Genomic DNA, 26,525 nt, shown 5'->3' with positions numbered 1-26,525 from the left:
ATGTGATGAAATGGTGATATGATGGTGATGTAATGGTGATGGAATGGTGATATGATGGAATGGTGATGTAATGGTGATGGAATGGTGATGTGATGGTGATGTAATGGAATGGTGATGGAATGGTGATATGATGGTGATGGAATGGTGATGTGATGGAATGGTGATGTAATGGTGATGTGATGGTGATGTAATGGAATGGTGATGGAATGGTGATATGATGGTGATGGAATGGTGATGTGATGGAATGGTGATGTAATGGTGATGTGATGGTGATGTAATGGTGATGGAATGGTGATGTGATGGTGATGTAATGGAATGGTGATGGGATGGTGATATGATGGTGAAGTGATGGTGATGGAATGGTGATGTGATGGTGATGTAATGGAATGGTGATGGAATGGTGATGTGATGGTGATGTAATGGTGATGGAATGGTGATGTGATGGTGATGGAATGGTGATGTAATGGTGATGTGATGGTGATGTAATGGTGATGGTGATGTAATGGTGATGTAATGGTGATGTGATGGTGATGTATTGGTGATGGAATGGTGATGTAATGGAATGGTGATGTAATGGTGATGGAATGGTGATGTGATGGTGATGGAATGGTGATGTAATGGTGATGTAATGGTGATGTGATGGTGATGTAATGGTGATGGAATGGTGATGTAATGGAATGGTGATGTAATGGTGATGTGATGGTGATGGAATGGTGATGAAATGGTGATGGAATGGTGATGAAATGGTGATATGATGGTGATGGAATGGTGATGTAATGGTGATGTAATGGTGATGTGATGGTGATGTAATGGTGATGTAATGGTGATGTGATGGTGATGTAATGGTGATGTAATGGTGATGGAATGGTGATGAAATGGTGATGTGATGAAATGGTGATATGATGGTGATGTAATGGTGATGGAATGGTGATATGATGGTGATGGAATGGTGATGTGATGGAATGGTGATGTAATGGTGATGTGATGGTGATGTAATGGTGATGGAATGGTGATGTGATGGTGATGTAATGGAATGGTGATGGAATGGTGATGTGATGGTGATGTAATGGAATGGTGATGGAATGGTGATGTGATGGTGATGTAATGGTGATGGAATGGTGATGTGATGGTGATGGAATGGTGATGTAATGGTGATGTGATGGTGATGTAATGGTGATGGTGATGTAATGGTGATGTAATGGTGATGTGATGGTGATGTATTGGTGATGGAATGGTGATGTAATGGAATGGTGATGTAATGGTGATGGAATGGTGATGTGATGGTGATGTATTGGTGATGGAATGGTGATGTAATGGAATGGTGATGTAATGGTGATGTAATGGTGATGGGATGGTGATGTAATGGTGATGTAATGGAATGGTGATGTGATGGTGATGTAATGGTGATGGAATGGTGATGTGATGGTGATGGAATGGTGATGTAATGGTGATGTAATGGTGATGTGATGGTGATGTATTGGTGATGGAATGGTGATGTAATGGAATGGTGATGTAATGGTGATGTAATGGTGATGGGATGGTGACGTAATGGTGATGTAATGGAATGGTGATGTGATGGTGATGTAATGGTGATGGAATGGTGATGTGATGGTGATGGAATGGTGATGTAATGATGATGTAATGGAATGGTGATGTAATGGAATGGTGATAAAATGCTGATGGAATGCTGATAGAATGGTGATGGAATGGTGGTGGAATGGTGATGGAATGCTGATGGAATGCTGATGGAATGGTGATGGAATGGTGATGGAATGGTGATGGAAAGCTGATGTGATGATGACATGATGGTGCTGTGTTGGTGACATGTTGGTGATGTGACAGTGATGTGCAGCCTCACCGTCTCCCACCAGCACCAGGGAGGTCTGGGCTTTGGCTTTGCCGTCGTGGATCTGGACGGTGTACGTTCCCTCGTTGGCTCTGGTGAAGTGATCCACGGTCATCTGGATGATTCCTGTGGCCACGTCGTGACTGATTTTATGACCCTGAGGGCAAAACACGGAGCAAAGAAAAAAGAAAAGCTTAATATTCAAAAACCATCAGTGCTTTGCTGTTTAAGAATCTTTTAACCATCCTGAGGCTTTTAATCTGACGGACACTTAGGGGTTAAAAGATATCAGAGCTGACTATCGGATGGGAATGATGTGTGTAATTGTGTAAGTGTGTGTGTGTTTGTTTGGTTTCCTTGACAACAAGCTAACACATGACCTCTCTAAACTAAACAGACAACTCAAAACACAGCAGAAAAAAATTAAGCTGAGGGCGGAGATCAGGGAAACTCACCACATGTCAGCGCCTCCGGGGCCGAAGTTTAACACCGTGTGTGCGTGTGGTGCCATTAGAGTTATTAATAGGCGAATGAATGAACACAACACAACACAACACAAACAGTTACCTCTCCACTGGTGACCTCCTTGTCGTTGACGATGAACCGGTAGGACACGGCGGACGACAGTTTGACGGCCTGCAGCCAGAAACGAACGTGACCCTTCTCCAAGATCTCGTAGTTGAGGCCGTGTTTCAGAGGAATAACTGAACACACACACACACACACACACACACACAAGAGATGAGATGAGAGAACAATGAGATCCTGAAGAAAATAGAGTTGAAAACGCTTGTTATATGTACGTACACTGCAAAAATTCAAAATCTTACCAAGAATATTTGTCTTATTTCTAGTCAAAATGTCATTTCTAGTCAAAATAAATCTAATTATACTTAAAATAAGACTCCTCACATTAAAAAGTAGCTTGTTTTTAGACACTTTTTACTTTTTTCAAGCAAATTTTCCACTTTAAATAAGTAGAAAAATCAGACAGTGGAGCAAGTTTTTCTTTCTTATTACAAGCACAAAAAACTTGCTTTCACTGGCAGATTTTTCTACTTATTTCAATTGAAAATTAGTTTGAAACAAGTTAAAATGATCTAAAAACAAGTTAATTTTTAGGTGATGAGTCTTATTTTAAGTGGAAAGAGATTAGTTTTGACTAAAATTAAGACATTTTGACAAGAAATAAGACAAATATTCTTGGAAAGATTTTGAGTTTTTGCAGTGATAAATTTCCTTGTGACTCACTCGGGTTTCTGATGGCGTGGCTCAGCTCCAGCATGGTGTTCAGGGCTGCGGGACGGAGCCAAGACAACATGAACAACACACACAAACCAACAAAAACAGGTGAAAAATGACTGGATTTTAAACATTTGCTGTCTTCTACTTTAAAGGGATAGTTCACCCAAAATTTAAATTTCACTCATTATCTACTCCCCCTCATGTTGACTAAGGGCTGGGAGAAGTTTCAGAGTCCTCCGTGGCTTCTCTGAGTTACAGGGGGTCTCGGCGTAGCAGTGCATGTCCATATGATGGTTGCAAATGGATACCAACTGTCTTGGTAACAAAAAGACACACCAAAAAACATCCAAATACCTCCATGCTACTCGTATGTAATGTCGAGCAGCATGGAGGTATTTGGATGTTTTTTGGTGTGTCTTTTTGTTACCAAGACAGTTGGTATCCATTTGCAACCATTATATGGACATGCACTGCTACGCCGAGACCCCCTGTAACTCAGAGAAGCCACGGAGGACTCTGAAACTTCTCCCAGCCCTTAGTCCACATGAGGGTGAGTAGATAATGAGTGAAACTTGAATTTTGGGTGAACTATCCCTTTAACCTCAGTGACCTACCGTCCTCGGTCAGCGTGTGGCTGCCTGAGACTCCGTCGGTGTCGGTGACGACCACAGAGTAGCGGCCCAGATCGTCCTTATCGGGGTTAGTGAAGGTCAATCTGGAGCTGTGACATAAATAAAACACAAAATATAACATTGATTACAGGTGAAATAAAGACTCTACTTCCAATTCAACACAACAAATTGAACTAAATCAACAGTTTCAGCTCTGTGTTTTTATTTCCCTGTCATTACACACATCTGTGTTTCCCAGGGATGTTGTAAGGAAAGGCTGGGAACTCACTGGGGGCCATAACACAAAACATGACTCAGTTTGTTTGATCGCTGCAGGAGATCAGAAACAACGTGTGGGTTTGGATCACTGACAATGTGTTTTTTTATGATCCTGAGGAACCAGTTCAGCGTCTGGAGCTGCAAAAACTCAAAATCTTTCCAGGAATATTTGTCTTGTTTCTTGTCAAAATGTCTCATTTCTTGTCAAAACTCATCTCTTTCCACTTAAAATAACTTGTTTTTAGGTCATTTTCACTTGTTTCAAACAAATTTTCACTTGAAATAAGTAGAAAAATCTGCCAGTGAAAGCAGCAAGTTTTTTGTGCTTTCAGAAAGAAAGAAAAAATGGCTCCACCGTCAGATCATGTCAAGTGAAAATATGCTTGAAAGAAGTAAAAAGTGTCTAAAAAACAAGCTACTTTTTATGTGATGAGTCTTATTTTAAGTAGAATTAGATTTGTTTTGACTAGAAATAAGACAAATATTCTTGGTAAGATTTTGGGTTTTTGCAGTGTGGAGCTGCAGGTGAAGCTGCTGTTCTGTATCTACACTGCAAAAACTCAAAATCTTACCAAGAATATTTGTCATTATACTTTTCTCATTATACTTAAAATAAGACTCATCACATGGGGCGGTGCGTGGCGCAGTGGGTAGAGCGGCCGCCCCATGTAGAGGCTACAGTCCTCGCCGCGTCCCCGGTTCGAATCCCGCGTCGGGCAGACCTTTCCTGCGTGTCATTCCCCCTCTCTCTGCCTCCCCATTTCCTGTCTATCTCTACTGTCATCACTATCAAATAAAGGCAAAAAGCCGAAAAATATACGTAAAAAAAAATTTAAAAAATAAGACTCATCACATAAAAAGTAACTTGTTTTTAGACACTTTTTACTTCTTTCAAGCATATTTTCACTTGAAATAATCTGATGGTGGAGCAAGTTTTTCTTTCTTATTACAAGCACAAAAAACTTGTTTTCACTGGCAGATTTTTCTACTTATTTCAAGTGAAAATTTGTTTGAAACAAGTGAAAATGATCTAAAAACAAGTTATTTTTTGTGATGAGTCTTGTTTTAAGTGGAAAGAGATTCGTTTTGACTAGAAATGAGACATTTTGACAAGAAATAAGACAAATATTCTTGGAAAGATTTTGAGTTTTTGCAGTGTACGAGTTCCTCTGAGCCACAAAACAACAAAAACAACACCAGCGATGTTACGTTTTCTGTGCCTGCAGCAGGTGTAGACGTGTTGGGAGCGACGAGCTTACGTTCTGCCGTGTGTTGTCACGGCGACCCTGGGGCAGTCGCCGATGGGCTTGTAGTTCTTGGACCAGACGAACTTGGACGTCTCGCAGATCTCACAGGCCTCCAGGGACAGGTAGATGTCCCCGGTCTCCTCGTCCACGCCGGCCTCGATCTCCTTGGTGCCTGTTGTCGACACGAAAAAACAACGTTCATCTACAGAAGCTCAGGTGAAGGTTTTGTTTTGGCCTTTCAGGGCTTCCGTACTCAGGTCCGAGACTCTGCACCTCAGTTAGTTCAACTACAGTAGTTTATTTATAAATGTAGGAAGCTGTAAATGCTCTGATTCATTTGATGCATCCTGCAGTGAAGACAAAGTTTAAAATGTTTCCTTTAAGATGTTGTTACTCTATATGAGACTTTTATAAAAAAAGATTTTTGTATCTGCTGCACAATACCTAAGGTTGGATAAAACAGGAAGGATGAAAAATACTAAAATATCTCTAAAATATATTGATTGCAGCAGCATTGACATGTAGAAGTATGGATTCAAAAAGTGTGGGACATGTATCATGAATGGAGCAAATTATATAATTATTAAGGCTCAAATGAGAGGCTTTTAAAAAATGTATTTATTCATGTTGTGCTTTTTTCTTATTCAATACTTGAGTATATGAATAAATATTATGAGCAGCTGTCAAAGGGAAACGACATGCACATGTAAATATATGTACATTATATTGTTGTTGATAAAATATATAGGGATTATGGCAATGGGCCAAAATGTTGAACTTTAAATAATGTAGAATTAGTTAAGTTAGAAATATTTCACCTTAAGTAGCAACTTCAGTAGAAATTAAAACACTTAACTAAGTGCTTTTTGTTTGTTTGCTGTTTTTTTTTATTGTACTGTACTGTACTTTGGATTTATATTAGAGAACGTGTGAAGATGTCGACTAAACACTGCTCATTTAATGTTTGGTTTTCTGCATTTTGAGCATAACACTAAAAAAAAGTCCACTCCTCTCCTACCTGACTTACATAAAACTGCTAAATAAACTTTTACTATTAACTCATGTATGACACTGAATCCACTGAGTAAATATGTAATGATCTCATGTGCATCCAAGTTTATTTATATATTCCATTTTAATTACACTAATACTCACATAGTTCGCCATTTTATTTGCTTCCTGTCCTTGTGGGGTCAGTTGTGTAAATATCGGTTGTTTCTTAGTGTTTCTGAGGTTTGGTTGGATGTTGTTGAGTCATGTGATCAGCGTGTTGTGTTAACGTTGTTAACGTCGTTACCTGGCAGAGCTTTGGCGCAGACGGGCTCGGACACCTGGGAGGCTTTTCCGGTGCCGCTTGCGTTGACGGCGCGGACTCTGAACACGTAGGAGTGGCCCTCCTCCAGACCCTTCACCTGCAACGTTAGCATGGAAACGTTGTTTGTCACATGAAGCCGATGGGTTATTGCACTACAAAAACTCTAAATCTCACCAAGAATATTTGTCTTATTTCTAGTCAGAATGTCATTTCTAGTCAAAACAAATCTCATTCTACCTAAAATAAGACTCATCACATTAAAAAGCAGTTTGTTTTTAAGACACATTTTACTTATTTCAAGCATATTTTCACTTGAAATAAGTAGAAAAATCTGACAGTGGAGCAAGTTTTTCTTTCTTATTACAAGCACAAACAACTTGCTTTCACTGGCAGATTTTTCTACTTATTTCAATTGAAAATTGGTTTGAAACAAGTGAAAATTATCTAAAAACAAGTAAATATTTAGGTGATGAGTCTTGTTTTAAGTGGAAAGAGATTAGTTTTGACTAGAAATGAGACATTTTGACAAGAAATGAGACAAATATTCTTGGAAAGATTTTGAGTTTTTGCCGTGTGATCAGAAATATTACAGTACATTCACTGCAAAAACTTTCCAAGAATATTTCTCTTATTTCTTGTCAAAATGTCTAATTTTCTAGTCAAAACTAATCTCTTTTCACTTAAAATAAGACTCATCACCTAAAAATTAACTTGTCTTTAAATCATTTTCATTTGTTTCAAACGTATTTTCACTTGAAATAAGTAGAAAAATCTGCCAGTGAAAGCAGCAAGTTTTTTCTGCTTGTAATAAGAAAGAAAAACTTGCTCCACTGTCAGATTTTCCAACTTATTCCAAGTGAAAATAGACTTGAAAGAAGTAAAACGTGTCTAAAACAAGCTACTTTTTAATGTGATGAGTCTTATTTTGAGTATAATTTGATTATTTTTGGCTAGAAATGACATTTTGACTAGAAATAAGACAAATATTCTTGTTTTTGCAGTGTTGATGAATCTCGGGGGACTGACCTGCAGGTAGCGGTGGTGCACAGCCTCCTCGTTCACGGTGACAAACTCCTTGGAGCCCTTCTTGGCCATGTCCACAAAGTATCCGGTGACGGCGCTCGCTCCGGTGTAGACGGGCGCCTTCCACAGGACGACCAGGGAGTGACCTCTGACCTCGCTGAAGCTCAGGTCGTAGGCCGGGCCTGACGGAGAGACACACAAAAACCACACATTAAGTTTTTGTCGTATCAATATTTAGTTAGTTTGTGACTGAAATGTGACTTGTTTAATAAAATACATAAAAACAGGAGGGACGTATTAAAGCTTTAAAGAGTTACTGACTGAACATGAACATTAAATACAGGTGAGTTCAGCCAGTCAGTGCCACTGATGAGTTGATACAGCTTAAAAAAAGAAAACAAACCTGTGCAATGCAGATTTAACCCTTTACAGTGCACTTCTTTAAAAAAAAAATCAACCACAGATCTTTATTAGAGGATATTAGAGGAGTTTTTTCTTTTTCTAATTTGTTGCTGCAAATCAAGGTCAATGAACTTTCCATTTATGGTTCTTTGTTTTGTTTTTTTTCTCAAAAATGTATATATATATATATATATATATATATATATATATATATATATATCATACATATAATAGATGGAAAAAGTACTTATTTGAGACCTAAGTACTGATCTTAAACTTAAATAACTTCTTTTATTTGTCACAAATAAGTTACTGTATGTGGATAAAGGGTAAATATAAAAGCTTGGACTGTCATTTTGGTTGAAAATGAAACCAATGTTACGTTTATCTGTGTCAAACAAACACATTATTAGATTATCAGTGGATTATTTGACATGTATGTTGCAAGATAAAGATAATTTGAGAGTCTTTTATGTCAAATGCTGGACTGGACAGTGCAACGATTTTTTTTTAGGGTTTGTTTTGTTTTGCTTCTCTTATGTCAGTCCATCAGTCCATCAGTCATCTACCTGCATGTGTCTTTGTGTCAAAGCCAAGTTTGTTGTACTTTATGTTAATGTTAATGTTCATAAAAATCTATTAAAATACAGTTAAAGCTTTAAAACAATCTGAAGAAGAGGAAGCAGAGGACTGGGGTCTCACCGGGCTCGTCCATGGTCCAGGCTGAACACTTCATGGGAGCGCTGGGGGCCGACGCCAGCCCAACGCCGGCCATGTTACCGGCCTGAACCTTGAACTCGTAGAAGGTTCCTTCAGTCAGATGTTCGATCTGACGACACAGAGAGAAAGAGAGGAAAGTGTTGTGATGTTTTTGTTAAATGTACATTGGGTAGGAATTCCTATCGCAAGCAACTCAATCGTATTTTTCATGCTGCATTCACGTGAAATTAGGCAGACGGCAGACGGACGACAGCCGCTGCACGTAACGACATAAACAAGCCTCTATGTAAACAAGTGGTCCGTCAGCACGAGGCAAAACAATACACGTGACAATATGTTGTCATGGCGATGTTGTATTGACCCACGTTTTACCGGCTTTCTCTGGACTTCTGTGACTAAAATGACAAAAATCTGGTTTGTTAGCGACGGCCGTCTGAAAGGAACACTTCAGTTTGTTGATGGGGGGGTTACTGGTTAATGAAAAACAGACTTTTGAACCAAATAATCGATTTTCCTGAAGAGATAACAGGAGAAGTTACACAATGTCCCTTTAATGTTTCACTGTCTTTGCTTCTTAAAGGGATAGTTCATCCAAAATTGAAATTTCACTCGTTATCTACTCACCCTCATGTCGACTAAGGGCTGGGAGAAGTTTCAGAGTTATCCATGGCTTCTCTGAGTTACAGGGGGTCTCGGCGTAGCAGTGCATGTCAATATAACGGCTGCAAATGGATACCAACTGTCTTCGTAACAAAAAGACACACCAAAAAACATCCAAATACCTCCATAAGTGCTCGTCTGTAATGTCCGTCTTGTATTGAAGCCCCAAAAAGCCCCCCCAAAAAAATTAAATAAGTCTTCGTCAAATTTGACGAACCGGGAAGAGGAGCTTCGAGAAGCTTCCACTACAAAACAAGCTTGAAATATAGACTTATTTAATTTTTTTCGGGACAATTTCTCATGTCGGGGCTTCAATACAAGACGGACGTTACATACGAGCAGCATGGAGGTATTTGGATGTTTTTTGGTGTGTCTTTTTGTTACGAAGACAGTTGGTATCCATTTGCAACCGTTATAATATGGACATGCACTGCTACGCCGAGACCCCTTGTAACTCAGAGAAGCCACGGAGGACTCTGAAACTTCTCCCAGCCCTTAGTCGACATGATGAGGGTGAGTATAGATAATGAGTGAAATTTCAATTTTGGGTGAACTATCCCTTTAATTTCTATCCGTCTCCTCCACTCACGGTGCAGATTCTCTCCTTGACGGCCGACGTGTTGACCTCCTGCCACAGGTGAGAGTCGGCGTCGCGCTTGTCGATGTAGTAGGCGTTGACCTTGGAGCCGCCGCAGTGTTTGGGGCTCTTCCAGGCCACGGTCATAGAGGAGCCGTCGCAGCTCAGCATGGTGATGCCGAAGGGAGCGCTGGGAGTGGCTGACAGGGAAAGAGACTCGGATTAACTTCACTTCACTTACACATTTATTATTAAATTATAATATATAGACCGAATCGCCTTGTTGTTTACATTCTACTTCCGTGTAGAAAACCAGCACGTAATTTGAATGAGATCAATAGTAACGAACGAGAGTTTAGCTATATATCATATTTTTCACGCCCTATCACCGTTTAGACAAATCTGAAATGATTGAAGAAACATTACTATTTCTGTGTGTGTGTTTTGTGTTGCTGTGTGTTGTATTTATTCAGTTTGGGGGAATCACAGTGTCTAGAAAGCATCAGTGGCTGCAGCTGACGGGGACAGCTAACGGTAGCTAAGCTAACGGCAGTAGCTAAGCTAACACCAGGGCGTCAGCTGTTAAAGCTCTCCCGTTGTGGGACACGACACGAAACTACTCCAGTTAGCTCAGTCATGTTGTAACTAAGATATCCGCTTTTTTTTTTTTTTTTTTTTTTATGGACGGTTTATTGAGTCACTGAGTTATTAAAGTTAAACAGGTAGCTAACCGTTAGACCGGCTAATCTATGATAACCATGACTAATTACAAAAATGTGCACACATAAATAGTAATGTTTGTCCAATCATTGGTTTTATAGACTTTACAAACATCAGATTAGTCTAAACGGAGATATAGTAACATGAAAAATTATATAGCGAAACTCTCGTCCGTCACTCTCATGCTGGTTTTCTACCCGGAAGTAGTTGTAAACAACAAGGAGATTCGTCCTATATATAAGTCGGGGTGGATTATTGAATGTTCGGTACGGAGGAGCAGAGATGCCACAAGAAGAGAAATTAAGCACTTCTATGGTTTCATATTTACATTGGTTTGTTGTTGGAAAAATAATCTATAAATAAACTATTAATATAACAATAAACAATAGAGATCTTAAAACAGATTTAAACTGTTCATAAATACATATTAAATCATGAATAAATGAAACAATTTGAAAAGAAAGTTTAAAAATGGGAATATAAACCTGGAGCTACGTAAATATCAAAGAGAAAATGTTACACTGCAAAAACTCGAAGGATATTTGTCTTATTTCTAGTCAAACAAATCTCATTATACTTAAAGCAGATAACAGTGGCACGGCCGTTTCGGCTAATGCTGTGTTCAAGGCAGGCTTTTGAAACCGTAAGTTACAGCTTCAAGTCACAACTACGACTTGGTAGCGTTCCAGGTAACCCGTAGCTCGTGTTTTTACCGTCCTGTTGTCTGTGAAAGTTCCCTATAACGGCCACTCGTAACTTCCGACCCGTGAACTCGTACCAGATCGAACTGGTATGACTTCACAGGAAGGAAAAACACAAAGTACGAGTTTCCTTGAACGCACCATGAGTTAGCAGCCCCCGCCCTTGTCAGGCATCAATTGGTCCTCGTGCTACGTCACCACATTCACGCGCATCCCTTGGCTGCACACACAGCCCTTCATGCCGTTCTCTCCCCTCATTGGATAACACTTGTATCCCACAAGGAAAATTTTCTCCTCGGGTTACAGCAGAGCAGAGTGACGGAGAGACTCGTGTTTAGGCTGAAATACTTCATGTAAGTGATTGCTGACGGAAAATAGGACTATTTAGGACTTATATTAACAAAAACATTCCACTGATATCTGCTTTAAAATAAGACTCATCACAGTAAAAAGCAGCTTCTTTGTAGACACTTTTTACTTCTTTCAAGTCTATTTTCACTTGAAATAAGTAGAAAAATCTGATAGTGGAGCAAGTTTTTGTTTCTTATTACAAGCACAAAAAACTTCTACTTATTTCAAGTGAAAATTAGTTTGAAACAAGTAAAATGATCTAAAAACAAGTTAATTTTTAGGTGATGAGTCTTATTTTAAGTGGAAAGAGATTAGTTTTGACTAGAAATTAGACATTTTGACAAAAAATAAAACAAATATTCTTGGAAAGATTTGGAATTTTTGCAGTGTAATTGAAGGAGGAATCCAGTTTATTCCCATTTTTAAATTGCCCTTTCAATTTTTTTTATTGTTCATTTTTTCATTAACTATTTTTAGTTTTATGGTGTTTATGTGAATCCATTTTAAACTCAGACGTATTAACTGGATTCATTGTTCATTTATAAAGTCTTTTCATTTTACAGTTGAACAAAATATGAAATTTATGAAAAGCTTTTTTACTCTTACTCTGACGTCTCTGATCTTCCGTACCCTGGTTCTCTGTATCTGTTCTCAGTAAAATTAGTATTACCTGGTGTACGTAATCTATTTTTTTATTTTTTATTTTAAAGGGACAGTGCATATTAATGAACTTCAGTGTAAATACTTTGTAAATATGCCAGAGTTAGCATGACTGCAAGCAGTAACAGTGTAAAAGTGTCCTGTTTATGTGCAAAATGTTGAATTGCAAAGGAGTACATCTAAATTAACAAAATGCAGAGAAAGATAAAACATGTGGCAGTGATACAATAACAAAACTGTGCAAAACTGTGAGTGAATAAAAGGTAAAGTGGAGGAGGTGGAGTAACTCAGGAGGGAGGAACCAGTAGAGTGATGTAACACCTACCGTACTCCGCCCACTTCCCTGGATACATGAGAGAAAGATTTATTTATAGTACCGCTCGTTTAAAATATCTGATCTTTTACTTTATTTCTGTTTCGTCTCTAGTCAGTAGAAACAACAGACTTTCTTTCAGCCACTTTTCACCCTCTGACTGTTCAAACACTGTGAGGTATAAAGGTACTATCTAATTTGTGAATTAATTCTTCTTTGTAACAAGGGGTAGACAATATACAGTAAGTTCGCTTCTTTCTGCCCCCTTTCATTCAAGAGTTACAGTATTGTCATTGTTTATTTTATTTTTTGTTTTTATGCTCGATAAATGAATGAAATAAATAAATAAACTAAACTAAACTAAACTAAATGTGTCGTCGCTGTCGTACCGAGCGCTGGCTCCACAGAGATCGGACTCGACTCCTGGGATTCCTCGCTGAGGCCGAAGATGTTGACGGCCTGGACACGGAAGACGTAGGTCTCTCCTGGGATCAAACCGTGGACCACGAACCTGAGACACACACATTCAGAGAGTCAGTCCATGTTTCTGTGTCTTTATTCCTCTGTAAACACTGCAAAAAATCATTTTTTTTAGTCAAAATGTCATTTCTAGTCAAAACAAATCTCATTATACTTAAAATAAGACTCATGACATTAAAAAGCAGCTTGTTTATAGACACTTTTTACTTCTTTCAAGCAGATTTTCACTTAAAATAATCTGATAGTGGAGCAAGTTTTTCTTTCTTATTACAAGCACAAAAAAACTTGCTTTCACTGGCAGATTTTTCTACTTATTTCAAGTGAAAATTAGTTTGAAACAAGTGAAAATGATCTAAAAACAAGTAAATTTTTAGGTGAAGAGTCTTATTTTAAGTGGAAAGAAATTAGTTTTGACTAGAAATGAGACATTTTGACAAGAAATAAGACAAATATTCTTGGAAAGATTTTGAGTTTTTGCAGTGAATGTAAATATCTTTGTTTAAAGGAGAAATCCGGTCATTTTTGACCCCTAAATCGTTGTCCTGATGGTCACCCAGTGTTGGGGAGAGCAAAAAACGCAACTAAAATTGATGCAGGCAAACCGGAGTTACACTACGGCTACCCGGCGCTAGCCACAACGCTAAACTATGGGGGCAATTCTTTCAACCACAACAAACACTCAGAAAACAATCAAATATCTATGGTACATGACTGGAATCCTTAGAGACACCACTGAACTCATATACTGTAGAGTATAAACAGTATAAACTTTGTGTTTTTGCATGTAGCCACTCACCTCAGATAGCCGAACTCTGGAACATCCTGGAAAGACATTACTATCCGATCACAGAGCGCCTGCTCTCCCCGCCACAGAAACTAACACTTTTTCCTTGTTGTGATGATTTCTTTACTAAAATAAACGGTGGAGCAGTGCAGTGGTAATTTCCAAAATATCTCTGACCGTTTATTTTTGTAAAGAAATCATCACAATATCGGATAGTAATGTCTTTCCAGGATGTTTCAGAGTTCGGCTGTCTGAGGTGAGTGGCTACATGCAGAAACACAAAGTTTATACTGTTTATACTGTACACCATATGAGTTCAGTGGTGTCTCTAAGGATTCCAGTCATGGACCATAGATATTTGATTGTTTTTTGAGTGTTTGTTGTGGTTGAAAGAATTGCCCCCATAGGTTAGCATTGTCGCTATCGCTAGCGCCGTCTAGCCATGGTGTAACTCCGGTTTGCCTGCATCAATTTTAGTCGCGTTTTTTGCTCCAACCAACACTGGGTGACCATCAGGACAACGATTTAGGGGTCAAAAATGACCGGAATTCTCCTTTAACTGAGGCTTTTTTTTTTTACTGATACAGAACTTTAGGTTGAACATCTTCTAAAGTATTGATCATATATTTTTCCACCATCTGGACTCTGGTACCTGGTGTGTCTGAAGGGCTTGTGGTTGCAGGGGAACCAGTCCTTGGAGCCGGCGGCGCGGCCGTCGATGTAATAACCAATCAGGTGGTTGGGATGTTTGGGAGGATCCCACTGCACGAACACCGAGGACTTGGAGTTCCTGGTGGCTACGACCTGACCGGGAGCCGAGGGCACGCCTGCTCAGCCAGGGACAACAACAGGAGCAATCAATCAATCAATCAATCAATCAATCAATCAATCAATCAATCAATCAATCAATCAATCAATCAATCAATCAATCAATCAATCAGTCAATCAATCAATCAATCAATCAATCATGTGACAGTTACAGATCCAGAAACAACTTTTTCCAGATTTTGTTCTAGTTCATAAAACTGACTCAGAAGTTGTTGTTTAATTCAAGTAAATGAAACTCTCCGGATTCGTTTTAGAAATTAAAAAAAAACTCATCATCAAGGTCAAAAATCAACAATTGACTTTTAATTTGACACAAAAAAAACAAAAAAAAATCGGATCATGTGAAGTTAAAGCAGAAGTAAGCTGAATGTTTGTGTTAATATAAGTCTTAAATAGTTCTATCTTCCGACAGCAATCACTTCTATAGAGTGTTTGGTCTGAAACACGGGTCTGTCAGTCACTCTGCTCTGCTGTAAACCGAGGAGAAAACTTTCCTTGTATCCTACAACACCAACTAAACGTGGATAAACTTAACAAGGATGTCTACATCTGTTCTAAGTTAAGTCAACAACATATTTGAGGAAACATATTGTCAGAGATGTTTAGATGTTAGCCAGTATCACAACTAAGCATAAAGTCCGCTAGCTTAATGCTAACGTACAATGTAAAACTCCATCGGCTGACAGGAAGTTAGACAAAACCACCGGATCGCTTACTTCTGCTTTAACTCAAGTAAATGAAATTCTAATCTCCAGATACATTTTAGAAATTTCAAAAACTCATCATCAAGGTCAAAAACCAACTAGTGACTTTTTATTTCACACAAAAAAACAAAAAAGTTGGATCATGTGAAGTTAAAAAGAACTAAAGGAGCTTGACTCTCTAAACTTTGTGAGTTCTGTTCACACTTTTCCTCACAGAAGACGAATAATAACGATGAGCTGTAAAAATACGACTTTAAAAAAACATGCAACAGTTAAAGGTGCAGGTGTTTTTACTGTGAACTGATCACAACATTTCCACTCAGGTTCGACTTGACAAAAACACATTTTTTTTCCTGTGTGTGCGCGTAGTTGGAAAACACACACACACACACACTCAGTGGCAGAGTGAAGTGATGTGTGCGGCTACAACAGAGTGAATCAGTCTAAAGTCAGACTTTACAGTACGTACCGACCGGCAGCTCAACACCTGCAAAAAAAACACAGCAACTGCGGTTGAACAAAAAGTCAATTTTTACATTAAAGCATTTGCTGAAACTAATGTGGTGTTTAGATGAATTAAAAAATACAATTAAAGAGGCTTTTCTGCTTTTTAAAACAATAAAAACCTATAATTTTGAGACACACATGGTTATACAGGATATAAAGATATATTTCTTGCTTTCCCTTCCAGGTTCATTGGATTTTTTTTTGTTCTTACATAGGGACTTTGTTTCCCTTTTGAACAACTAGTGAGCAGCTACATTTTTTATTGTCTCATAAAATCAAGTGATGGAAAGCCAAGTGAAATCCAGTTTTACATCTTATTTTGAAAAATCTTCATTAGACACTTCAGACGCATCCTGTTTTCATCTCACACATTTCCATTTTCCATTAAATGACATTAAACCTCGGGCTCAAGACCCTTTAAGATTCTTATTTCTGCAGCTTTTGAACATTATCACAGTGAGATGTGATTAAATTAAAGGGATAGTTCAACATTTTGGCAAATTGGTTCATTGCCATAATCCCTATAGTCATAGCAGTAGGTTTGTTACCTTTATTTGTCAGTGCAAGCTATTTTTAGAACGGCGGAGCAGAGCCGTGAGCTGCTCAGAGCTACGCTACGGAGGCTCATGGGATTTCTTGGTTTCCCTCATCAAACTCATCAAATACACAATCCAACAACTCCACAACGCTCTGGTGGACAAGTTGTGACCTGCACATTCACCACGCTATGAGATAATAACACAACGTTACCAGACAGAGTTGTTTTAGAGGGAAATGCAGAGACTGCTTGATGAAAAACTGTCCCTGAAGGCAACGTGCATCAGTGGTTTTGCATGAATTTCCCTCTAAAACAACTCTGTCTGGTAACGTTGTGTTATTATCTCATAGCGTGGTGAATGTGCAGGTCACAACTTGTCCACCAGAGCGTTGTGGAGTTGTTGGATTGTGTATTTGATGAGTTTGATGAGGGAAACCAAGAAATCCCATAATGAGCCTCCGTAGCGTAGCTCTGAGCAGCTCACGGCTCTGCTCCGCCGTTCTAAAAATAGCTTGCACCGACAATTAAAGGTAACGAACCTACTGCTATGACTATAGGGATTATGGCAATGGGCCAATTTGCCAAAATGTTGAACTATCCCTTTAAATATAAATAATAGTACAAAATAAAAACCTGTGCATCTCCTTGTGTTTTGATAATTGTGTGTGTAGGACAGCGACCCAGCGACCCTGTGACCCCTTACCGTCCTGGTCGACCTTTTGGACGGGCTCCGAAGGCGCCGAGGCCTCGCTGCAGCCGTACATGTTCTCTGAAAACACTCTGAACTGGTACTTTTGTCCGTCTTGCAAATCAAAAACCGGGTAACGGGGGGAGTGCAGTTTGACTGCCGTGTTGATCCGCTGCCACGCTCCAGTGCCTGCTATGCACTGTGGGGGAGGAGTGGGAGTGGGAGTGGGGGGGGGTGGGGAGGGGGGTTGGGAGGGAGAAGGAACAGCGATGTGCGATGATGAAGTTGGATGTGATGTGATGTTGCATCGTTGGAGCTCAGGTCGGTTTCACTTTGACCTGACAGAACTGACTGTTTACATGTTGATCTTTCAAAATAAAAGAATCTGATTATAATTTGGAGATATAATCGATTTGTATAATTATTGTATAACTGTAAACATTTAACATTAAATTACATTTTTATTACTACAAACCTGCACATAACTCATCATTTCTTGTATACTTTGTCACTCTTCTCTACTGGATTGTATATACATATACTATACTGTTTTACTAATAATGCATCTTTATTTCTGTATTAATTATAAAGAAAAGTCTCTAATAAGGTAAGAAGTTTCACAGAAGAACAAAAAACTTGAAATATCTCAAAGAATACAAATATGTAAGCAAAAAAAAAACAAAACACCTGTAAAGTTCATTAATTGCAAAGATTTGGATATGGCACTTTTTGGATATGTAAATCTGTGTCTTTCATTTTATTTATTAATTGCTCACTTTTATATAATCAATTTTTGTATTATCACTTATTCCTAACACTGTGAAGACGACCATTGTTGGTTTTATAGGGGAGGCATCTCTATGAAGCTTTTCTGGCTTCCAACCTCTCCTGCACAATGTTTAATATTATTTTCATTGTTTAACGTGCAAATAAACTAATGTCTAACTAAGTGTCCGTGTGTGTATTTGTTTTTTCATATTCATATTTAGCACTAATTGCAATTAATTGGAGCCCCAACGATGCAGGTACAGTTACATGTGTTTGTAGTGTTACAGCATAAAAAGCTCATTTAACCTCTTAAACTCAGGTGGCTGCATCTTTACAAACAGGTTCAGAAATGCATCTAAATCTATAGTGGAGTTTATTTTGATGCACAAGCATTGAAGCGACTCAATAGTTGGATAAAAGGATAATTCAAAGGGAAATAGAGGGAGTTTAAGAGGTTAATGTCTTTTTTTTCCCTTCTTTTTAAAAAAAAAAATCTTTCACTACATTGATGGAAGTGGGCGTTGGTGCAGCGTCACACACACCTTCTCGATGACGTACCACAGCGGCGCTCGTCCGCGGGGGCTGGGCGGCTTCCAGCTCAGCACCACGTACGATTTGAAAACCTCGGACGCGTGCACGTCGGTGGGCTCCCCCGGGATCGTAACGTCGTAGCCTAGATCATCAGGAGGAGTGAACGGTGTGGAGGCATCAAGGAGAAACAGAAGCTACAAGCTACTGCAGAAGTCCCACATCCGACATGCAGCGGATTTAAACTCTTTAAACTAACTGATAAAATCATTCCTGATTGGTCGACAGCTGAAGTTTATCCAGATTTCCTTATAAAATGAACCTAATGTTTACCAGTTTTCAATATAGGACGAATCTCCTTGTTGTTTACAACTACTTCCGGGTAGAAAACCAGCATTCGAACAATAGTGACGGACGAGAGTTTCGCTATATATATATAATTTTTCATGTCACTTTATCGCCGTTTAGACTAATCTGATGTTTGTAAAGTCTATAAAACCAATGACTGGACAAACGTTACTATTTACGTGTGCACGTTTTTGTAATTAGTCATGGTTATCATAGATTAGCCAAGCTAACGGTTAGCTACCTGTTTAACTTTAATAACTCAGTGACTCAATAAACCGTCCATGAAAAAATATTTTCTCCAGCGGACAACATGACTGAGCTAACTGGAGTAGTTTCATGTCGTGTCCGACAACAGGAGGGTTTTAACAGCTGACGTCCTGGTGTTAGCTTAGCTACCGCCGTTAGCTTAGCTACCGTTAGCTGTCCCTGTCAGCTGCAGCCACTGATGCTTTCTAGACACTGTGATTCCCCCAAACTGAATAAATACCACACATAGCAACACAAAACACACAGAGAAATAGTAATGTTTCTTCAATCATTTCAGATTTGTCTAAACGGTGATAGGGCGTGAAAAATATGATATATAGCTAAACTCTCATTCGTTACTATTGATCTCATTCAAATTACGTGCTGGTTTTCTACCCGGAAGTAGAATGTAAACAAGGAGATTCGGTCTATACGTGTGCAGTATTTTCAGATAGTAATTGTTCAGCTTTTTCTGAAAAAAAGCTGAAAAGCTGAAAAGCTACCTACAATGTGTCCAGTCAGTGCCAGAGAAAAAAAGTCTATTTTTTATCAGAATCACTGCACAGTTTTAGCAGCTGCGGTCGTAAATCCTTATTTTAGTTTAGTTTAATATCATGTTTCAGCTTTCTAAAAAGAAAGATTAAAGCAGAAGTAAGTGATATATTTGTGTTAATATAAGTCTTAAATAGTTATATCTTCCGACAGCAATCACTTACATAGAGTGTTTGGTCTGAAACACGGGTCTGTCAGTCACTCTGCTCTGCTCTGAGCCGAAGAGAAAACATTTATCGTATCCTACAGTTTTTATCCAATGAGGAGAGAGAACGGCATGCAGGGCTGTGTGTGCAGCCAAGGAACGCCGTGAATGTGGTGACGTAGCGACGAGGACTGTTATGGTGCGTTCAAGGAAACTCGTATTTTTCCGACCGTGAAGTGGTACCAGTTCGATCTGGTACGAGTTCACGGGTCAGAAGTTACGAGTGGCCGTTATAGTGACTTTCACCGGTAAAACAGGTCGGAAAAACACGAGTAGGTTGCCTGAAACGCTACAAAGTCGTAAGTCGTGACTTGAAGCTGTAATTTACGATTTCAAAAGCCTGCCTGGAACGCAGCATTAGCGAAAACGACCGGACCACTTACTTCTGCTTTAAAAGAACGACATGACATTCTATGAGGGGCCGTACAAGCCATAATTCATTCTTTCACTCTCACACACATACATTTTCCTTATTCTCACTCACATACATACATACATACTTCTAGTATGAAAATGTATAAATATGAGAGTGAAAATATATGTGAAAGGAGAATGTATGTATGTGAGAGTGAAAATATATGTATGTGTAAGGAGAATATATGTGTGTGAGAGTGAAAGAATGAATTATGGCTTGTACTGTACGGCCCCTCATAACATTCAGCTTTTTTTAGTCACTTTAGAGCTCTGAGCAGCTGAAGCTCAGCTGTATTCGAGGAAACTGCAGTAAAATGTGGGACTTCTACGACGGCCTCATGTGTAAAATCGAACAAATGCGAACGTTATTTTTTAGTTTTTGAATTAGTTTTCGTGTCAAAGGTTTGTGTTAAAGTGAAAAAGGCCAAACTACACACACTGTGGAGTAAGAAGAAAACGTCTTGAAGGGATTATTAAAGGGGAAAAAACGGTTTATTGGGTTTAATAGACCGACAATGAAGGAGCTGCTGTTAGATTAAAGGGACGGGATAGATGGGAGGAGATGAGGAAAGGGTTTGCGGAGTTAAATCCAGGATGTTACGGAGAAATTATTAGTTTTGAGTTTGACACAACAGATGTTTGGTCTGTTTTCTACGTGTTTATCTGTGGTTTGTTTTATTTTTGTAAAGTTTTGATGTGTTCATGGTGTCATGGAGTGAAGAGAAGCCTGGAGGAAGGAAAATTACAAATCTGAACAAGAACATTATTCATATGTTAATGTCAATCTGGGAATTTAAGAGAAAATAATCCAGAATTTCTACTAAAAAGTTTGAGTGTGATGTTTTTCTTTTTCAGAATTAGAAGTTTAATCTTCATAAATTGTTTTATAACTTTTATTTTTTGGTCATTTGCAGAATCTGTTGAGGGTTTTTCCATCCAGTTATTTCAATGAAAAGTAGAAATCTTTGGGAACATTTTTATTTCCCGCTGCATTAGAACTGTTAAGATTAAGGCTGGGGGGGGATTGTTGAACTTGTTAGTGTTTTGGTCTGTGTGTGAGATCAACAGGAAGTGGTGGTTTAAAAGGATTAACGGCAGATATCTGACCCCAGATCAGTGTCTGAGTCACTACTGTACCTTCCAGATCATCTTCCTTCAGCACTATGTCGTATTTCCCTTCGATTTTAACCACTGTTTCAGGACAACAACAACGACAGATAGAGTTAGAAACGCTGGTCCCCTCACCGCCGTCTGGCTCGTGTATTTACCTTCGTCGGTACCTAGCAGCCTCTCGTGCTCGTCGGCGCTCATCGCGATCACTTTCTCCGTCTTGCGGGACGGCCTGCTCATGCCGGCGCTGTTCACGGCCCGGACCCTGAAGTGGTAGGAGTGGCCCTTGCTCAGGCCGTGGACCGGGTATTTGCAAACCTTCACCGGGGCGTCGTTGCACTGGACCCAGGCGTCGCTGCCGGCTTCACGCCTGCACACGAGGAGGCAGCGGGTGAGTCTCAGCTTCATCTCAACAACCAACACTTTTAATATATGGACTGGGTCAGGTCAACATTATCTTACTTTTGTCATTCAGGCCTTTTATAGACAACTAATTAAGGCAAAGGCAAGTTTATTTGAATAGCACATGTCCACAACAAGACAACTCAAGGTAGCAAAATGAGAACATAAAAAGCAAACATTATTTAAAAACAGACAAGAGAAAGAATTAAAACAGGTATAAAAAGAAGTAAAACAGAAAGGGAGACGTCGGTTTATTAAGGGTAATAAAGGGTTTTGTTTGTTTTTGTCTGTGTTTAATATATCTCATATACTTTAACTTCATCACCAGTGTTTTGTCTTAGTTTGTTAATGTCTTTGATATTTGCACTGAGGTATAGAATAGGAAGGAACTGATGGGTGTTTATGAAATGCATTGTCATCAGTGCTATGTTAAATTATGTTTTATTGTTTGTTTGTCTTTTTTTATAATGCTTAAAAGGTTTTTGTGATTAACAAATTTCAAAACATTGTAATTGTATCCGTCAATATGTTGCCTGCAGAATAAAATATCACGATTTTCTTAAAAAATAAAGTAACTTTTCAATATCAAAAATCTAAAAGTAAAATTTAAACTGCAGAATAAAACCCAGCAATACTATAAATGAAAAAAAAATGTGCAAAGTGCAATTATTGTTTCTGTTTTGCCAAGTTCTCTAATAAACAATTATTATTTTATTATTTTTTATTCATTTTTCATGCCTCAATCACTTCTTTGACTAAATAACTAATAATCACACGAAGAGACAAAGAAAACGGCGCCAAACAGCCCAAAATAAAATAAATATATTCATTTTAAAGTGACAAAAAGAGAGAAATGCTGTAAATCATGATGGCAAAGATGGAACCAGATAATATTATAAACATCTTTTTTTTAAATAACGTTGATAAATGCTTTTTGATTTTGAGCTGATGTGCCATGTGTTCATGTGCCAACTCTATTTAAAGAAAAACACTGACCGATCAACAAAGTATCCGGTGATTGGCGCCTCGTTGACGGTGTTGGGTGGTTTCCAGGCAACCATGACGTAGTCGGAGTTGACGTCGAACGCCTTCAAGCTCATTGGAGCGCCAGGGGCCCCGGGTGCAGAGGGAGCGGCGTCTGAGGGGCCGAGGAAACAAAAGATGGAGGATGAAGAAGGAAGAAGGAAGCAACAGATTCAAGGAAATAAAACATTTTTGATTGAATAGAACTGAATCTATTTCCTTTGATTGTGTTTTATTTGGTCTTTTAAAGGATAGCATTTTTTAAAAAGTGGGGTTGTATGATCTCCAAATAGCCCCTAAGTACTTTAATTGCAGTAGAAGACTCTCTGCACTCCTCCCGTTAGCAACGCCAGCCCATAATAGCCCTGCCCAGAGATTTACAACATACAGTGTTGTGAATGGACCCAAAGAAACGGCCTATTTTCACGGCCTAAAAGAGGTTTTACGTGAAAAAAAAATACACAGTTCCATTATTCGCTATAATATAATTTTTTCCAGCCCCTCAAAGTGCAGGAAAAACGCAGTTTTTATTTGGACCTAACCACGTAATCACGTATCCCTCCGCCCAGGGTTAGCGCCTGCCGATCAGCAGTTGGTTAGCTCCAAATAAAAACTGTGTTTTTCCTGCACTTTGAGGGGCTGGAAAAAATTATATTATAGTGAACAATGGAACTGTGTAATTTTTTTTCACGTAAAACCTCTTTTAGGCCGCGAAAATAGGCCGTTTCTTTGGGTCTGTTCACAACAATGTATGTTGTAAATCTCTGGGCAGGGCTATTATGGGCTGGCGTTGCTAACGGGAGGAGTGCAGAGAGTCTTCTACTGCAATTAAAGTACTTAGGGGCTATTTGTAGATCATACAACCCCACTTTAAAAAAAATGCTACTATCCCTTTAACAAATGTCCTAAACTTGAGACGGAGCAAGGACACCGGTGCTGCTGAGCCGTGTCGTGTTGAGGCACATTCACTGAGCAGGTTTGGTGAGAAGTGACAGAGCTCAGATCAGTTGAATGAGTCTGTCCTGTGCTGCGGATGTGACCTTTAAAAAAATGAGCTGAGATTTGGCTCGAGTCCTAAAAACTCGACTCAGACCCACACAGCCGTTACTAATGACACAGGTGGAGGCAGGGAGGAGGTGTGGCCAAATTATTATTATCATCATGAGTAGTTAAAAAAGAAAATTGATATAGAAATGTTGAAATTCATCAATTTGTTTAACGTAACTGGTAACAATGCACAAAACGTCTGTTGGACCAGATGTTGCTAAAAGCTAAAATTTTTTGATTTTGTCAGATTAAATCAAGAGTACGATGCAAAAACCCCAAATCTTTCCAAGAATATTTGTCTTATTTCTTGTCAAAATGTCTCATTTCTAGTCAAAACTAATCTCTTTCCACTTTAAACAAGACTCATCACCTAAAAATTAACTTGTTTTTGGATCATTTTCACTTGTTTCAAACTAATTTTCACTTGAAATAAGTAGAAAAATCTGTCAGTGAAAGCAAGATTTTTGTGCTTGTAATTAGAAAGAAAAACTTGCTCCACTGTCAGATTTTTCTACTTATTTCAATTGAAAATCTGCTTGAAAGAAGTAAAAAGTGTCTAAAAACAAGCTACCTTTAATATGATGTGTCTTATTTTAAGTGTAATGAGATTGTTTCAACTGGAAAAAAGACAAATGTTCTTGGTAAGAGTTTGAGTTTTTGCAGTGTAGAAGTGAAACTGTGACGTTTTGAGTCTCTGCAGGTGAAGTCGTTGCTGCTTTCAGCTTTAAAAAATCCACAGGTTTCACTGTTTGTGCCGATTAAAGTTTCATATAGAGTCATAAGAGTTCAATATGTATTTAAAAAGTTAATAAATGTGAATAAATAGGATGTAAAAAATAAGGATAAATGTTTCTGAAAAACTGTCATTGTGAAATAATCTTGGTTGATGTGAGGTCATTTTATTTTGAAAGCATCTGGTCACATGACGGATAGTACTTCTGTTTAATTTTTTAGTTGTCTGACTGACAATAATAGTGATATTATGGACCTTTATGTTTTCATTTTGGTAGTGTTCACTGTGTCTTATGGTTTTATGATGTCTAAAACAGAAAAGTGAAGAAGAAAGTCTGTCTGAACCGAGGTCTCGTGTTGGACTAGTGGAGGTGCGTCACCATTATGACATTATATAGGGATAGTTCAACATTTTGGCAAATTGGCCCATTGCCATAATCCCTATAGTCATAGCAGTAGGTTCGTTACCTTTAATTGTCGGTGCAAGCTATTTTTAGAACGGCGGAGCAGAGCCGTGAGCTGCTCAGAGCTACGCTACGGAGGCTCATGGGATTTCTTGGTTTCAAACTCATCAAATACACAATCCAACAACTCCACAACGCTCTGGTGGACAAGTTGTGACCTGCACATTCACCACGCTATGAGATAATAACACAACGTCACCAGACAGAGTTGTTTTAGAGGGAAATTCATGCAAAACCGCTGATGCACGTTGCCTTCAGGGACAGTTTTTCATCAAGCAGTCTCTGCATTTCCCTCTAAAACAACTCTGTCTGGTAATGTTGTGTTATTATCTCATAGCGTGGTGAATGTGCAGGTCACAACTTGTCCACCAGAGCGTTTTGGAGTTGTTGGATTGTGTATTTGATGAGGGAAACCAATAAATCCCATGAGCCTCCGTAGCATAGCTCTGAGCAGCTCGCGGCTCTGCTCCGCCGTTCTAAAAATAGCTTGCACCAACAATTAAAGGTAACGAACCTACTGCTATGACTATAGGGGTTATGGCAATGGGCCAATTTGTCCAAAATGTTGAACTATCCCTTTTAAAGAGAGGGGGGTGTCCAACCTGAGACGAACAGGTAGGCGCTGTGCTCGGCGGTGCCGTCCTTGGTGAAGATGCGGAGGGTGTAGAGCCCCTCGTCGTCCTTGGCCAGGTGGGGCAGCGTCAGACGGGCGGCGCCTCCGCCCACCTTCATCTCCGCCAGCTTACTGGGCTTCAGCAGGTGATCTACAGAGGGAACAGAGAGAGTTCATCAGCCATTACTGTCTCTGATTAGGGTTGCAGGGTTGCAAATTTCCAGTAAATTTCCAGTAAATTTCCAGAAACTTTCCATAGGAAATTAAAGGGATAGTAGCATTTTTTTTAAAGTGGGGTTGTATGATCTACAAATAGCCCCTAAGTACTTTAATTGCAGTAGCAGACTCTCTACACTCCTCTCGTTAGCAACGCCAGCCCATAATAGCCCTGCCCAGAGATTTACAACAGTGTTGTTAACAGACCCAAAAAAAACGGCCTATTTTCGTGGCCTAAAAGAGGTTTTACATGAAAAAAAAATACACAGTTCCATTGTTCACTATAATATAATTTTTTCCAGCCCCTCAAAGTGCAGGAAAAACCCAGTTTTTATTTGGACCTAACCAACTCACGTATCCCTCCGCCCAGGGTTAGCGCCCGCCGATCAGCAGTTGGTTAGGTCCAAATAAAAACTGTGTTTTTCCTGCACTTTGAGGGGCTGGAAAAAATTATATTATAGTGAACAATGGAACTGTGTATTTTTTTTTCATGTAAAACCTCTTTTAGGCCGTGAAAATAGGCCGTTTCTTTGGGTCTGTTCACAACACTGTATGTTGTAAATCTCTGGGCAGGGCTATTATGGGCTGGCGTTGCTAACGGGAGGAGTGCAGAGAGTCTTCTACTGCAATTAAAGTACTTAGGGGCTATTTGTAGATC

The 26,525-nt window shown here is 39.0% G+C and overlaps 1 protein-coding gene across 4 annotated transcripts in view; it reads right to left on the bottom strand.

Annotated features, from left to right (window-relative positions):
- myom2a (myomesin 2a) overlaps window positions 1-26,525 on the bottom strand; it is an 83,827-nt gene that overhangs the window by 11,314 nt on the left and 45,988 nt on the right. For 2 of the 4 annotated variants that reach the window (XM_085785952.1, XM_085785960.1), the window contains 15 exons: window positions 25,641-25,802; window positions 22,769-22,910; window positions 21,541-21,740; window positions 21,398-21,451; window positions 14,587-14,761; window positions 13,060-13,181; window positions 9,938-10,125; window positions 8,671-8,797; window positions 7,570-7,748; window positions 6,526-6,640; window positions 5,241-5,400; window positions 3,706-3,812; window positions 3,098-3,142; window positions 2,414-2,550; window positions 1,859-2,003 (listed from right to left, as the gene is read on the bottom strand). In XM_085785952.1, coding sequence (XP_085642078.1) covers window positions 1,859-2,003; window positions 2,414-2,550; window positions 3,098-3,142; window positions 3,706-3,812; window positions 5,241-5,400; window positions 6,526-6,640; window positions 7,570-7,748; window positions 8,671-8,797; window positions 9,938-10,125; window positions 13,060-13,181; window positions 14,587-14,761; window positions 21,398-21,451; window positions 21,541-21,740; window positions 22,769-22,910; window positions 25,641-25,802 — 2,058 coding nt within the window. Of the gene's footprint in view, window positions 1-1,858; window positions 2,004-2,413; window positions 2,551-3,097; window positions 3,143-3,705; window positions 3,813-5,240; window positions 5,401-6,525; window positions 6,641-7,569; window positions 7,749-8,670; window positions 8,798-9,937; window positions 10,126-13,059; window positions 13,182-14,586; window positions 14,762-15,935; window positions 15,954-17,214; window positions 17,399-18,509; window positions 18,641-21,397; window positions 21,452-21,528; window positions 21,741-22,768; window positions 22,911-25,640; window positions 25,803-26,525 lie in introns of all 4 variants that reach the window. The other 2 variants (XM_085785979.1, XM_085785970.1) reach the window with 2 other exon arrangements.

Source organism: Trachurus japonicus, chromosome 1 (genome assembly GCF_045865225.1).
Source record: "Trachurus japonicus isolate A0001 chromosome 1, Traja_1.0".
NCBI lineage: Eukaryota > Metazoa > Chordata > Actinopteri > Carangiformes > Carangidae > Trachurus > Trachurus japonicus.
This window is presented reverse-complemented; position numbering and strand designations above follow the sequence as displayed.